The 14705-nt window shown below is 38.0% G+C and overlaps 1 protein-coding gene across 3 annotated transcripts in view; it reads right to left on the reverse strand.

Moving 5' to 3' along the window:
• Positions 1-14705, reverse strand: part of ERICH1 (glutamate rich 1) — an 88917-nt gene that overhangs the window by 71779 nt on the left and 2433 nt on the right. For 2 of the 3 annotated variants that reach the window (XR_013922007.1, XM_080342306.1), the window contains exon 2: positions 1876-2070. The exons of the other annotated variant lie outside the window; for it this stretch is intronic. Coding sequence is in view for 1 of the 2 variants with exons in the window: in XM_080342306.1 (XP_080198432.1) it covers positions 1876-2070 (195 nt within the window). In the remaining variant the exon portion in view is untranslated. The remainder of the gene's footprint in view (positions 1-1875; positions 2071-14705) is intronic. 3 annotated transcript variants of the gene reach the window in all.

Consider the following 14705-nt stretch of genomic DNA (forward strand, 5'->3'; position numbering starts at 1 on the left):
AATTTTATGTTGAAGCAAGAAAAAGCTCCTTTCTTAAATCTTCTGAAAATTAAAAACTACAGCTCATGAAATGGAATAATCAAGCTCCTCAAGGGGAAAAATGTTTAAAAAGTCTTATCTAATTGTCCTGAGGGTGAGGGAACCCCTATTTTGGATACACTCATTTCCGTATTTTGGTAGAATAGGGTAAAAAAACCCCAACTGATTTAGGACAACTAGAATCCAAAGGGAAGGTACATCTTAGTATGCCTCTGAATGGAAGTTTTGGCCACAAGCAGATGGTTGGGTTTGCTGGGTTTTTTCTTTCACTTCAGGGAAAACAAACAAAAAACAAATACTCCCCCCCTCCCATTTCAAGATATAAGATGTGACCACCCTCCTTTGCGGTTCAGAAGAAGTGTGGCATCTCCACGTTTTCTCCACCCCCTAACAGAACTACCACCTCCCCAAAGAAAATGCAAATATCATTCAGAAGTTCACTCTGTAGTCAAAGGACAGTGTCCCTCTGAATTTTTCTTCAACTGCCAGTTATTCTGAGCTTTAGTTCCAGAACTATGTGGGGAGCTTTGTGGGACAATCCTTTCTGATACTAAATTATTAAACTTATTAGATAAGAACCAGTCATTTACATGGGTCCTGATCTCTTATACACTTAGACGTCTCAACTTCTACTTATCTCAAATGCAAATAATTTTGCAAATAAATGCAAATATTTACAGGATATAAAAAGTAAGATCTTTACATTTTATGGGCATAAGTCCCTATTACGCGTCAAGATGCAGATATTTAAGGCAATGCTGCAAGCTGCATTCCAATAAAAAGAAGAATCTAGAGGGAGTTAGGTTGTGCATATCAGTAATGGTATTTTCACAATTTGAAAATAACTGTTAAAGGCAAGTAAAACATTGGGATAAGTTCTACAGGAAAAAGCTGTTAATGCTAAAAAATACTTAGATTTTAAGTCAGCTTCTTTTTGAAGAAATCCTCAGTTGTCACAATTGAATTTTTCAGTAGATTTTGCAGGGCTTAAATAATCACTTTCTAGCAAGGAGTTCATATTAGCACACACAAAAATATCCACCTCTCCATTTCTATTGTCCACCTTTGACTACTGTTACTTAAATGGTCTACAAGAAAGAAGGTAACTAAAATAGTATATGATCAAAAAATTCAATGCTTTTATGATTTTCTTTTTCTAATCCCACACAGTTTATTGCTCCAAATCTTATAACCTATCACTAACTCGTACCTTCAGTGCCCAATGCCATAAAAATCACGACATGTAAATGACTATTCATGCAAGAGCTTCTTAAATTTAAATAAAATCAAAATCAGAGAAGAATAGTTAGGCTATCTGTTGGTTTCACAGATGAGTAACTGATTTCTATTTTTCTTATGAGTTTATCACTGCAACCTTCTTCAAGACTTTTTTTTTAAAGTACACGTTTGTAGAACAATCAAGGCAGAACTCTTTGTACAACCACAGCATTTGCTTGCCTCCAATAGAAAATATGCTTGGTTAGTTTGCTGTTAGTTTCAGGAACAGACTTGCTGCTTTGCTGTGAAAATCCTAAATACAGAACTGTTCTTTTCACTTCGTGTTCCCTTCCCCGTGAGCTTTATTTTTTAGCTGTATTAGGATTCTGGATAAAAAGCTTTTGTTTCATTAACCTGAAGAACAATATATTAAGAACCAGGTATAAACAGAGGACTTCTGCATTGACCTCAGATGTTCTAGGTATTAAGTACCGCTAGCCCTTGTATTCAAATTTGTCTGTTGGTATCAACAGATAAAAAAGTAGATAACATACTGTTCTCAAGTAAAGTAACTATAGTTAAAAGCATATTATCAGAAAAAGGACTATGCAGTCTCACCTTTAAATGATTTACCGAGTGTAGCGGTTGATGTGCTAGCCCCTGCTGATGAAGTCTGAACGTTATCAAAATCCTTTTCTTTGGATTTTGAGCCCAGATTTCTGGAACCCGCCTCCTCTTCTTTAGTCGAAGTATGTGCAAGAGAAGATGATGAAGTTTCAGGATAGAGTCGTTTCAGTACTTTCCCTATGAACACTGTGGGATAAGAAACCATTTTTTTAAACAGAAAGAAATACAGTGTTTTAAATAATTAATACGAGATAGTTTCCTTCATATTCCATACAAGTCTGTCTTCAGTAACCCCTACCTCTCACAGGTAAAGCTGAAAACATATCAAAGTCCTAAAAAAAGTCCAGAAAAAAAGCTTTAAAATTCCAGAGTTCACCAGCAAGTTTACATATAAAGTCCTCTGTTCAACTACATTCTGGCAATAAATTAGTACAGTACATTTACACACTAAATAAACATTAATTTTAAAAATTTCTTTTAAAACAAGTATCTTCCTACACAAGTGTTCTAAGGCTGCTCAAAATGCAGGTCTCTTTTCTGGCACAGAGGCATTGCAATTGAATCACTCATTAAAATCAGCAAGCTACAACTATTTAATCACACAGAAAAACTAAAAGTAGACAGCAGCAGAAACACATGGTAACCCAATTATTTCTACAGAATTAGAAGTATTCTTACACGCCTCTTTCTCTTATGGGCCCCTTTCTCACCAGCAATCTGTTACGAGTTACTCAAATGCAAGCATCATTTGATTAAAGAAATATATGCAAATAATCTACTCATCAACAGAACTATCATCTTTATATGCATGCATATTTCAATCACTTGCAATTACATATTATATAAAAATATAAAGTAATACTAAAAGATTTATCTACTGCAAAACAACGTCCCCAGTTTCACGAATCCTACACAGTCAAGCAGATATTGTGGGATGGGGGAGGAGTGAAAAAGACACATTTGGAGAAAAATATGTTACCCAAGTTCCAACTGTAAATTTAACATACAGTGTATGGACACTATACAAGCTATTTGGTGCAGATTCTTAACAAAACAATTCTATCAAGAGGAAAGGACTTCTTATAAGAAGAATGGCTCCTTTTGCAACTTAACAGAAAAACATACTATCATCACATAACTCTTCAATAAATAACTTCCCTTCTACTACAACTTAAAAGAAAAAAATCACCATAATCAAACTGAGAAATCCTTGAACCACCAGTCCTTGAGAGACCAACTTTATCTTCTAGTCATGTATCCAGATGTACCTTGGTGATACGTTTCAATTGTCATGTAAATGACTAACTATGGGGCAGAACGTCTTGTTAGACTTCTTGAGTTCTTACTAGTTCATACTTTATCAGTTTTTGCTTGTGCCCCATCTATTGAATAATTGTTGACCTTATGAAAAAGTCTGTAAGCCTGAAGAGATACTTGTGCAGGAAACTGTGCTTATGAAGGCTGTTTTTTTTAAATTCTTATCCGTCATTCAGTGCTGTGAAAAAAAACCTGTGACAAGTTGCCAGAGATGTCCCCATCAAGTAAGCACAATCCATTTTGCAATTTATGAGTTAAGACTACTATCCCCAGAAAGACAGGCACCAACAAGTGTTTCAAAAGTCTATTTTCATTAGGTTCCCTTGCCAGGATATTCTACATCTAGAAAGACAAAATCCACAATTTCTCTCCTCAGATGATAACCAGAGAAAATAAACAGAAATAAGCAGTGTAATTCAACAAAGTTAACTGCCCTCTGCAGATCTCTGACTCTAACGCAAGTTATCCAAGAGATTTATTCTGGATTCTCTCCCCTAGTACTGCTACTGACATGGCAGCATTCTAACTCTAGTAGTGCCATTACTAAACATCATGGTTTAACTTCAGTAAGTAACTAAGCCACATACAGCTGCTCACTCAATATCTCACAGGTGGCATGGGAAAGAGAATCAGAAAAGTAGAACTGAGACAAACTGTGTGTTGAGATGCAGACAGTTTAGCAGGTAAAGCAAACGCCATGCCTGTATACAAAGCAAAACAAAAAGTTCATTCCCTCATTCCCATGGGTGTTCAGCCATCTCCAGGAAATCCAGGCTCCATCACATGTAACTGTTACTTGGATAGACAAACACAATCACTCCAAAGATTCCTCCTTCCCCCACCTTTTATTGCTGAGCACAACATCACAGGGCATGGAATATCCCTTTGTTCAGTTGGGGTCAGCTGTCCCAGCTGTGTCGCCTCTCAGCTTCTTGCCCACTCTCAGCCTACTCACTGGCAGCGCAGTCTTGGCGCTGCATAAGCACTGCTCAGCCATAACCAAGATATTGGGGTGTTATCAACACTTTACCACAAATCCGAACATAGCACCATAGGAGCTGTTATGCAGAAAATTAACACAGCCAAAACCAGTACACAAAATTAGCATCCAGGCACTTACACCGAGGAAGCTATTCTCCCAAAGTAAACGATCATTGAGATACCAATGAATCCATATATGGAAATAGATCTTTTCCAAATCTCCCAAGGAGAGGCAGCCTCCTCATAACTACAGTGTATTTAAAGCTCAAAATCCAGTTTCCCTAGTCATCTGTTCAGTTACCCCCACAAAAAATGACTTTACTTTTTTTTTCCTTTTTAAAATACAGAGACTACACTCATATGCACATTAGCATTGCTTCAGAAAGCAGTACGAGAGCGGTTTTGAGCCATTCATTCCTTCTCATTCACATGGAGCTCTCCCCATCTCTAATACCTACACTTCAGAAACAGGGTGAAACAACGCTTGCCTTTGGAGAGTGTGAACACTGAGGGAAGTGTTCTTCCACAAAAATCTCTCTTGCTTAGAAAGAAAAATCAGTAGCAGCAATAGATCTACTTCAGCAAAGATGTGGTTTAATTGCCAACACCAATGCAACATCCAGCCTTACAGGTTGGAGTTTTCAGGAGGCACAGGCAGCTGGATGCAGAGGGGGGGTGCATCACTGCCTGCAATGCTTTCACACCCGTGTCAGTGCACCTTGGCACTGCAAAGCCCGCTCTTCAGAGGCCTTGCAAATCCTAATAATCACAACAGAACAGAAATGAGCAGTGGTGACATCTAGGTATGACCTAGGTCCTTGTTCACGACCAGATGTATCACAAACCTTCTGATGGCAGAAGGAAGCCATGTTTCCAGCAGTATCCTTCCTCAGGAAAATGGAGAAGGTGGTATCAACAGAAAGCAGCTGAAAAAACCTGACTGATTTAGTCTGAACTATTTTGAATCCTGAGTATATTCTAGCCCGAAAAAAATCTGCCTGCAGTCCAAAACTTTTTGAACAAGTTTGTCTGCGTATCAATGAACAAGGAAATGAGGCTCTGAGGAATATCTATCCTGCCATACTCAGCAGCTTTACACACTCCAGAGCAGCACTCTGCTAAGTTAAGAGTCTCACAGCTGAGCAACCAAAACATTTCTCAAATGACAGAAGATGGTCTTTTCTTAGGGTTTTATTGCTGCAATTACCTAAAAAAAAAAAGAAAAAAAAAAAAAAGAAAAAAAAAAAGAAAAAAGATATCCTGTGATATCTATGAGCATTGGCTTAATTACAGGAGGCTGGTATATTGCCTGATGCTACAGAGCAGCTTTTCTCCCCTATTCCAAACACTCTTTACTCTGATGTCTTTGGCACTGCGCAGCTTCAGAGATTAGTCCATCTGGTAAGAACTGCTCAAACCTTTAAAAAGAACTCTCTTTTAATAGGGGATTTGCAATAAAGAAAATTTAAGGAAAAATATGTACTACCAAAGACATGTCTAACCTATCAGAGTTCCAAAATGTCGTGAGACTTGCTCTCACCATAGCATAGCCAAGTACATATGGTTATTTGTTGCCTTTATTTTCCAGTCAACATAACTAATGAAGGATCTGTACAGATTCATGTAGGCTTTCAAGAGACCACTCTGGGAACACTTTTCTACTCTTCATACCAGACTGGTGTCTCTAAACACACATATACAATTTTGAGATGTGTTTTTAAAAAAAAAAGACTGAAAGAAAATACGAGGGAGATCGCAGAAGGATCAGGGCTACACTATCTGGAGTCAGAACCAACAAAAATTGTCACATTTACACACAGTGCTAATGCACAAGGTACAAGAAGGTGAATGTAATATATTCTATGGAATATGTTTTTAAGGACATTCTTTACAATTGTATTCACATATTACCAGACTGGAATACCAGGTTTTGAAGAGAAAGAATAGTTTGAGGGGAATTATCTCTGGAACTGAGCCTGTAATTGAACAGGAAAGAAATGTGAATAGCAATAAAAAGCCAATTACAAGGTAAAAGGGAAAAAAAAAAAAAAAAAAAAACTACTGCAAATACATCTCTCTTTTTGAACAAAGCAGTTTCCCGAACAAATGAGAAACTGGAAGTGAGAGAGGAAAGCAGATAAGCTAAGAGGTTTAGGGGACAGAAACGGGACTGATGTAAAACTCATGTTGAAAGCAACACAGAATGTTTGTTAGCATTAGCACTGCATTGCTTGCAAGTCCCTACAAAATCTGGGACAGTAGAGTAATTCAAGAAGTTTTACAGGGAAGAGACCAGGCAAGAATTAATGAAAAGAAGACTTCAGTTCACCCAATATGCAGGAAGTCTTTAAAAACCTATCACAGTAGCTTATCACAGCTCTGCTTCTCTGAGGTATAATTGATAGCTCCTTACTCCCAACCTACTGAAGACTGAAGATGCTTTCTTGAGTTCAATTCTGCAACGTGAAGGAAAATTTTCCTGTAGCTGTAGACATTATTGAAGGAAGACACAGCTCTGAACACCTGGTTACACAGTGACAACTGGAAAAAGCTCTGAGCCTCTAGGTTAGATGAGCATGGCCAAAGCACCACCACAATTTGGCATTTTGTGTTATCATAGCAGACTTAGTAGCCATTTCAGTTCTGAGTAGTGTGTGGAAAGATTTTTCCATTGCTGGTATCTCCAGAGTCCAAACGAAAGCACAAATAGAACTGTGAAGAAGTCCTTGCCACGTTTTGTGTGCTATTTCACCTCTAGGAAGCTGAGAGGACATCAACACTAAAGTGGAAATATTCTTTATGCTGTGAGATGTATAATGCTGAAAACAACACACTGAAGGTGAGTGAAGGTGAGAGAAGCAGTAGACTTTATAATCAACCAGCAATGACTTCGTGTTCCAAATCTACGTGGATTTACCAGACATCAGACTGTATTCACATGTGTGGTGGCGAGGACAAGAGTTGTGCATGCCACACCAGTTTTGTGGAATAGATTGAACACAGTTCAAGACTACACAAAGAAAACTTCACAATGTAAGAGCTAGGCATATAGCCAAAAGGAGGTACTGCACACTAATAATATTAACTGAAATACCTGGCCCAAATCCTAAAGGTTTAAAGACAGTCTTAGCTTTTCTGCTGTAGAGGAAGACCATGCTACACTGACATTGCCTTTGCTAACAAGGTTACAAAGATTAAAGAGAAAAATGAAAGCTTATTAAAAGCCTATGCCATTTTACAGTGAAGTACATGGCTTTTGTGTACTTCTAGAGCTTCAAAAACCACTGTGGCCTTGTGCCTGAGATGCAGAAAGCTGCAAACACAAGATGAAGAGAGCAGTTGGTGTATTTTTTCAGCTGGAATAGGACTTTTCAGTAAGAAGGGACCTACAATGACAACCTAGTCCAATTGCCTCAACGTTTTCAATAAAAAAAATTCAATTCTAACTGACCTACAACTGTGCAAAGCTTACTCAGAAGACAATATTAGATTGCAAAAGTGAAAAAAAAATCACTTTCATGTGAAAACATGCAACTATCAAAATACCCTCCCTATTAATTGAAAGCACTGAATGTTCCTACTGTGTAATGAGCTGAAGCAACACCAGAAGATGTATCTTTCCAGGAATTCCTCAGTGATGAAAAGGTGACAGTATTTTCAGAAATGAGAACAAGTACCAAACTAGTTCCATGGTTAATTCTTGACAAATCATAGGTGTAAACGGTGAAGTACAAATACATTAGAAAATTGAAAAAGCATCAGGTCTCTAGAGCTTGACATAACATAAACAAAGCAAAGTATAATCCCAAGAAACAGAGTGCAGAACACTTGCTGGCTAGTGATACAAATTATAAACATCCAGGATCTTTCTACCACAATTTTGTGAGAAGATAAAAAAGACTGCTTCAAATAAATGCACTGTTAGCCATCTACATATTAAATGGACACCACTGTCAGTTTCTTATGTACATAAGGAGACTACCCACAAACACACATAGGTGCCAACACTAAAATAGCACTGCAGATTTATAAAGGTTCTCCTGGGGTTGCCAGCATGACTTCAAACTCAGTTAAGACTACAAACTGTAACAAAAGTATGCTGAATAACTAAACAAAGTTCTGAACAACATCAGAAGTGTTCCTGTACAGGTGAGTGTAGGAAGCAACCGTTTCCTCAAAAACATTTCTGTGGAGAATGCTTACCATGTACCTTTGGCTACTTGCCATACATACTCTAAGCACCCCCACCATGTTTTTCAATTGGTTGCCTTATGCCTACTCAAATGCAACTTGGGCAGCAAGAATAAAATAAGTGGCACCAAGAGCACTGAACACATTAGAACTCTGTGAAGCTTGCAAGGTGCCCTACTTGGTCTCTCCTACAAACAGAAGAGTCTTCCAAAAAGGGAAAAGTCAGGAATTTCTGCTGAAACCATCCCATGTGTGAGATGTGTTAACATGCTATTTCCGCTAAAGCAGAAGAAAAGCTAGTACAGCAGAACAGAAAAGATGGAAAGAGCAGACAGAATGATAATCCACATGCAGAACATATGGACAAGTCTCATTAAAATGTTCAGCTCATCTCTGTTAGTGCAGAATTACCCTCTGATATTCAAAAGGATTTAAATCCTTAAAGCCTCTTTTATTATGTAAGCATCACACCTCTTACAAAGGCCAATTACTTCACAGAATGGTCATAAAAATCACAGAACTGTTAAGGTTGGAAGAGACCTCCAGATATCATCTAGTTTAATCCTAATGCTCAGAGAAGGATCAACAAGAACAGACTGCTTAGGGCCTTGCCTAGTTGGGTATAACAACTGTATGGCCTGGATAATCTCCTCTTCTTTAATCATAGTTGGACAGGCAACTCTTGACCAAAGACACTGAATTGGATCACTTGAAAAAGAGATACCTGGATTTCATTAGATCCCAAAGCAATTGAGCGTAAAAGCATTTTAAGATACTGCTACATCCAGAAAATGTTAACCAGACTGGCATTCTTACCAGCTAGCAGGCAGAAGACTGATGATAACCTTTGACTAGAAGCTACTGTCCACTCCCTTAAATGATTCCCCACAAAGCTTGCTTGCCCTTTAACCATACAGGATGGAGTTTCGTGGTTTACGTCTTCTGGATTCTTTCTGAAGGAGTTGCTCAGCTGGCCAAACTGATGAACAAAGGTCTTCACTCTGGCCTAACCCACAGTGATTCTCAGGTCATAGCTCCGCAAGTCTCAAAAAGATAAAGGCACCTAGTTTATATTTCAGACGCTAAGGGTAGAATTCAGACTGCAGTTATGATGTCCAACAGTAGACACATGCAAGGCCATTTATACACCCCTCCAGAGACCTAGTGAATACAAGACACCAATTCTACCGACCAGCCACTGGGTATCCAAGATGTACACAGCACAGGTGATACTGCACCAAGTACAAACCCCTCTTATAGTAGAGATCACTTAGCTGCAAAGAATATTCCCAGACTTGGGATAGCAGCTCAGCAACTACCAACAGATTAAAATCAAACAGAAAAGGGAGGAATTAACTAGAACAAAGCATTCCATGGCAGCTGAACAGGCTATCATTTTCCCACTCCCATTCACTTTTATATGACTTTCACATTTCCAAAAATGTTCAGGCTGCACAGTTATACAAGAAAAAGAATGTAGTGACATGCAATTCCATCCTGTATAGCCTGATGGTTCAGATCATCTTAAGTGTTATGTTATATTTAAGAAGGGATGCTCTTGTTTAAGTCAGGAAGAAGAAAAGGAAAATGTAATTTTCCTGCTGTCAGTGACACGAGCTTTTCCAAGAGCGACATAATTCCATTCCACCATAAAGTGTGTGCAAAGCAAAGCATTGTCATGGGAATAACAAAACTGATCTTTCCAAAGAGGGAGGAAAAAGTGTGAAATATGCAGAATTCTAGCTGTGGTTGAAGTACAGTTTTACATACACAGGAATGGAAAGCATCCAATTTTACAGTATTTTGCTTTGTGTTCACACAAAGCAGTCCTCATCCCACAGGTGAAGCTACGGTAACAGGTTCTTAGGACAGTGGCTAAAGAACAGAACAGGATGAAAGTATGGACTGAAACATCTGCTGCAGAAAATTCAGGGTGAAGCTGACTACCTCTTGAAAGAGGCACATGTAGACAAACACAGAAGCTAACAACTTACGAGATCTTGTGTTTGGTCAAAGAGGATGCCATTCTGCAGATCATCTACAACATCTTCAGCTGTTCACTCTATTTCCCCTCCGAGCTGTTATCATCTGGGTCAGCAGATGTCAAGGAGGTGTTGCTTAGTGGTTTTTTGGTTGGTTGGTTGTTTTGTTTTTTTTTTTTAACTACAACACTCAGAATTAAGACTGAGTAGGAACACCTTGGTGAAATGCTGATGTGACAAACTGATTCTTTTTAACTGGACTTGCTCCTCACACAATCTTTTAATTCCACTAGACTCATAAAACTTGGATAACAGCTTAAAGGGAAAAGTTTGTACAGCTTTTGACAGAATGTCTACACGTAAGTTGGTAGTGGTCCTCTTTCCCAGTTTCACAATCAATCTTGCTGACATTCAGTATAACATCTATAATAATAGCTTTAGCAGTTAAGACTATCTATTTAGCAGGAAAAAGGAGAACACACAAGTACTCTTTGTGAATCAACAGAAGAATTTACTTGTATTCAAGTTCACCTGAATTCTGTGCCTGAACTAGTAGATATCCGCCATCTGCATCTCAGTACAGTTGTTAATTAAAATGTCATGGGGAGCTGCACAAAAGCTCAGATGCTGTCATTTTCAATCTAGTTTGTAATACTAACTTCACGATATTGAGGTTCATCTCAAGACCTCTGACATTATTCTCACTGAAACAGCATCTATTGGTGTTCTATATCCCATTAGACATTAAGCTCACATGTTAATTGCCTAGTTTTACTCCTTAGTATTACAGTTCATGAACTGCATAGTGTAAAAAACCTCCAGTTTTGTGCTCAGATATAGTTGTCCATAAAATGTGGCTTCATTTATCTTTTCACCTAGCACTGATTTTTATAATATATGGAAAACCACTTTGTTATCCAACATATCAGTAATATACCATTCTCCTATCAAAGACAACTTTTGAACAAGAGCAACTTATAAGTATATAGCACATGTCAGTAGTGTAGAAAGGAAGAAAAGACAAATAATATAGTCATCACATACTCCATATTTATGTATTCACCTAAATTAAGGAGTGAATCACAATGGAAAGGTGATCTACAACTCCAAGATTCACCTGTGTACATCCAGGCCAGTATCATTTATAACAATTGCAGATACAAACCAGTAACTTATTCCTGACACACACACACACAAAAAAAAAAGGCAGATATTTATTTTGTTTTGTTAGCTTAGACAAAACTGACTCAGCTTCAAGCATGATCTGTGTCACATTGCAGTTTGAAATCAGTAATACTGGTGGTACATCTGTCATCAAATTCTGCATGACTGTGTAGTTCAATAAGAATCTGACTAATAGATCCTGCCATCCTGTCTCAACAAAGGCTTTCAAGATCTCTCAGTAGGCCACCTTAATTGTAACCGCAAGCTCCTAGACATCTAATAAACTTGGCATGACACAGATGGTAAGAAGCTACATAACCAATACAATGAGAACATCAGGATTTTGTTCCAGCTGTTCATAAGAGCCTTGTCTGCCTTGTAGTGAAACCTTGTAAGATATGTACTTCCTACTACAGTCCTGGGAAAACAGAACATTTTCACCATTATTTCAATTTATGCATGCTATCCATTTTTCTAAACATCTTTCACAATACTTAATACATTTCTCATAGTGCACGGTCATCTTGATCTTACCTTGCGCAATCAAACAGGTCTCACTCAAAACATCTAAAGATATCTCACTCAGTCTTACTAAAGAAGCTCAACTTCACTGAATATTATTAGTAGTAGTAATTCTGGCTACTTGAAGTCAGGCCAACTGTAAACCAGAGCTGGAAGAGTCTTTTCCAACACAGATTTTCAGAGGGTGGGAAAAATAAAGACTATGCACATATAACATCACTGATCATCAAGACCAGTCCCCACCAGCATAGGCATAAACTTTCTAAGTTTCAGTAAACTTAAACCTGACTTCAACCTAAAGAACTTTTATCTGGATTAAAAAAGCATATGGCTTCAAGTGAGTAAACTGTACCACGCACGTGCGCTAAAGTTAAATGTCATGGTAGATGCTGGGGGCAACACAGAAAACAGAAAAATAGTACTACACTGGCCTAACTCACTGCCATAACAATAGGTGAACACTGTAAAAAAAAAAGTAAGAGTTCAGATTAGCGAAGAGAAAAGTCTGGAAATTTTAAAAAGACAGATTGCTGCCTCTGCCCATATGAAACTAAAATGAAGCTCAATATACCACTATTTACAAAACAAACCATGAAACTGGCAAGGGTAGTATCACTTAGCACAGGCAAAGTTCCACAAGACTGTGCATCATTTAAGCTTTATTTAAAAGGAAACTTCATAAATCCATATCATATAAAACACAAATACAATTGAATGTCTACATAGCCTTCTTCAGAGAGTAAATATATCCCACTTTGCTGTGACTTGAATATCCAGCAATTTCTGCAAACATGCCCACATATGTATATATGCATATAACAGAAATAAATATTATACCAAATATACCATCATTAAAAAAAAACTAAAAATTTCAATGAGAGAGAATTTTTATTTTCTTTCTAGTCATAAATGGAGTTTTAACTTAAGCCATTGGCAATTCTTAATAGAAATGCAAACTTCTCTAGGAGTTTTCAACATTTTGAACTAAAGAAAACTGAAAACATAAGAAACCAGATGCTGCCTACTGGAAACAACAGTCTGTGCTGGTTTTGGCTGGGATGGAGTTAATTTTCTTCATAGTAGCTGGTATGGTGCTATGGTTTGGATTTGTGCTGAAAACAGTGTGGATAATACAGGGATGTTTTAGTTAGTGCTGAGGAGGGCTTGCACAGAGCCAAGGCCTTTTCTGCTTCCCACATCACCCCACCAGTGAGTAGGCTGGGGGTTCACAAGGAGTTGTGAGGGGACACAGTTGGGACAGCTGACCCCAGCTGACCAAAGGGATATTCCAGACCATATGACATCATGCTTAGCATATAAAGTAGCAGGAAGAAGGAGGAAGCAGGGGTGACATTCAGAGTAATGGCTTTCGTCTTAAGTCACCATTACACATTATGGAGCCTGGCTGTTCTGGGGATGGCTGAACACCTGCCTGCCAATGGGAAGCAGTGAATGAATTCCTTGTTTCCCTTTGCTTGTGTGGGGGGCTTTTGCTTTATCTATTAAACTGTCTTTATCTCAACCTATGAGTTTTCTCTCTTTTACTCTTCTGATTCCCTCCCTTATCCCACTGGGGGAAAAGAGCGAGCGGCTACGTGGTATTTTGCTGCTGGCTGGAGTTAAACCACAACACAACCTTAACTTTTTAGGAATTGCTCTGAGATAGCCCACAGATTCCAGAAATCTACTGATAACAAGCTCAAAACCAGTTTTGAGTGAAAGGCATCACACACTGTTCAAAAAGATAAAATAACCCCAAACCAACACACGAAAATGGCACACGTACATCACCTCCTCCCCCACTTACGTCTTTTACTAAATAACACAAGTACATACACCCATTCCTAAAAATATCCTAGTATGTTTAAACAGTCTTATCTATCACTTGTGGTTCATCCTATCTCACTGCCAAGTAGACAAGAATTACTCCAAAGCATAATTTCTAAAAAGAAACCAACCCCAAACCAGCCCCTATCCTGGAAAAAAAACCCAAAACCAACCAAACAAAACCACACACACAAAAACCAACCATCCACAGAAAATACAGAACGCTGAAGACCACATTATGACAGGCTGTGCATATTGTGCAGTGTGTGAGTGTGAGTTCCCCTCAGACTTTCTAAATACAAAGCCATTAGATGTGTCATTTTTGCCTCTTCTTCAATACCAGTTGCTCTAGGGCAACTTCTACATTTAGTAACAAAAAACCAGATATTCTTGATTTGTTCAACTACAATCCAAGTAAAATTTAGATCGTGATGAGCTGTAACAGATCTTTGGTCACTGAAAGCAACATGCATTGTTAATTGCTTGGGGAGGGTAGAGGGAGCAAGAAACCTCTCCCACAGCAAAAGAAACCAATATCAGGCACCAAACTCAATTTCTAATTACTATTTTCCTTACTGATAAACATACACTGATGAAAGAAAATATATCCACCTTAAAAAAATGGGTTCTTCCCCACCCCCCCGAAAAAAAGCCCTAAAATATTTTCCAAAAATTATGCTGAGTTAAAAAAAACTCAACCAAACAACCAAGATCTGTAAGAAGCAAGGTTTTTCTTAAAAAATTAGAAACTTTTCTTTAAGTGTGTTTTTCTCTGCAAGAACTAAGTTGTTTAATATCTGATATGGCCATTTAAAAAAAAATACACAGCAACAAAAA

The sequence above is a fragment of the Nesoenas mayeri genome, assembly GCF_963082525.1.
Source record: "Nesoenas mayeri genome assembly, chromosome: 3".
In the NCBI taxonomy this organism is placed as follows: Eukaryota; Metazoa; Chordata; class Aves; order Columbiformes; family Columbidae; genus Nesoenas; species Nesoenas mayeri.